The following is a 1,941-nucleotide window of genomic DNA, read 5'->3' as shown; positions in this document are numbered from 1 at the left end:
CCACAAGATAATTTTTAGTTTTTATTTCTCGTTATTTTATAACCGAGAAAATCCCCAAGGGTCCGGCCCAGATTCGGAACTCAGTGGATTGTTGGTCCAGCCTTCTACCATACTCCACTTAGATACTAGGTTTTTGGTTGTAGAAAGATTTAAACCCGTGAAGTGCGTCCGATCCACACATCATGTTCTGCACTCTTACCACTAAACCAAAGCTCTAGGGGCTTAATTCTCACATATTATATTATAAGCATTATAACCACAACTTGATTCTATTGTTGTATTTGAATCGGACAGAAGTATCTTACATATAATTTTTAAAATCTTTTTTTTCATGTTACAACAGAAAACAAGTATGTGCAAGTCTTCTGCATGAAGAAAGATAACAGCGAATAAGGATCAGTTTACTTGATCAAAAATAAACAGGGATCTCATCATAACTTCCTTCCAAATGTTATTATGTAAACAAATATATATCCAGGGTAGAGTTGTTGATTTAAGTAACATAGATATCAATCCTCCAGAAAGTGCACTTAGAGGTAGAACAGGCATATCAGAGGAGTTTTTTCCATGATATCGTTTTAGTGCAGGCTCCTACAAAAGAAGCAGGATTGCTCAGTGTTATGAATGGCGAGAGCCATTCGCCAAAGGCGATATGGCGAGGCGAGGCGAGCCATTCTACACTGAGGTGCGGCGATCCCAAATAGGCGACCAGATGGCGACGTAAATGGCAGCGCCATTTTGTTTTTAAATTTTTAAAAAGCTTTGACTTAATAATATTAGTCAAAATTAGGGTTGTTTTTTTCTATTTTCAAACTTTCATCAGCAATCAGTCGCGTTTCTCTCCTTGCGATCTCTTCTCCTCGCGTCTCTTTTCCTCCTTCATCGCACGAGTTGCTGCTCCTCTTTGGCGCTTCCCCTCACGTCTCTTCTCCTCCTTCATCACATGAGTTGCAGCCAGGTATACCGTATACCTCTTTTTTTTCTTCTTCTTTTCAGTTCTTCTTCTTCTCTTCTTTTTTCGTTTCTTCTCTTCAGAGTTCAGTCCTCTTCTTCGTTTCACTTTCTTCTTTCTTTTTGAGATACCGTAGCTTGCTGCCTTTCACTGCTCTGTTTTTTCCCTCTGTTTTATTGTTCACAGTTCACTGTTACTGCTTACTGCCTTCACTAGTTGCTTAAAAATTAATTCTTCTATAATTATTTATTCATTTGTCCATAAACAGTGAATTGATTGAATTCAGTGGGGGATGCTAGCAAAAAGAGGGACATTGGATGGAATTATGGTACTCAAGGAGCAACGAAAGACTCGGTTAATTGTAACTTTTGTGGGAGTACTTTTAATGGTGGAATAACTCGACACAAGCAACATTTAGTGGGTGGTTTCAAGAATGTTAAACAATGTACAGCTTGTCCGTTGGCGATTAGAGAAGAAGTAAGGGTTTATATGCAAAATAAAATCGCTAATAATCCCAAATTTCAAGTGAGGCAGCCGGAAGAATATATTGATATTGATGATGTTGATGATATGGATGAATATGCAGAAATGATGCCTCCCTCCAAAACTCCAAAGATATCTTCTAGTGGAGGTGCATCATCCACCGCGCGGAATGTGATGAAAGGCCCTATGAATCTCTATTTTCCGCAGAAATCAACACAAAAAGGAGGCTTTGAAAAAGGAGGAGGAATTGATGAAACAAAGAAAATTCTAAGAGAGCGTGCGGTAAGTGCTTTCGCAATATGGATGTATGATGTAGGGCTCCCTTTTAATTGTGTCAATCACAAATCATTTGATAAATTTATTGAGACAGTAGGACAACATGGCCCCGGAATGAAGCCTCCTACATTCCATGAAGTTAGAGTTACTCACCTAAAAAAAGAGGTGGAGAAAGTGGAAAAAATTGTTGATGAGCATAAAGTGCAATGGACAAAGTTTGGATGTTCCAT

The 1,941-nt window shown here is 38.6% G+C and overlaps 1 protein-coding gene across 1 annotated transcript in view; it reads left to right on the top strand.

Moving 5' to 3' along the window:
* The first annotated feature begins 652 nt into the window (after positions 1–652).
* Positions 653–1,941, top strand: part of LOC125850206 (uncharacterized) — a 2,375-nt gene continuing 1,086 nt past the window's right edge. The window contains exons 1-3 of the mRNA XM_049530078.1: positions 653–720; positions 831–958; positions 1,239–1,934. Coding sequence (XP_049386035.1) covers positions 653–720; positions 831–958; positions 1,239–1,934 — 892 coding nt within the window. The remainder of the gene's footprint in view (positions 721–830; positions 959–1,238; positions 1,935–1,941) is intronic.

The sequence above is a fragment of the Solanum stenotomum genome, unplaced genomic scaffold (genome assembly GCF_019186545.1).
Source record: "Solanum stenotomum isolate F172 unplaced genomic scaffold, ASM1918654v1 scaffold15081, whole genome shotgun sequence".
In the NCBI taxonomy this organism is placed as follows: Eukaryota; Viridiplantae; Streptophyta; class Magnoliopsida; order Solanales; family Solanaceae; genus Solanum; species Solanum stenotomum.
This window is presented reverse-complemented; position numbering and strand designations above follow the sequence as displayed.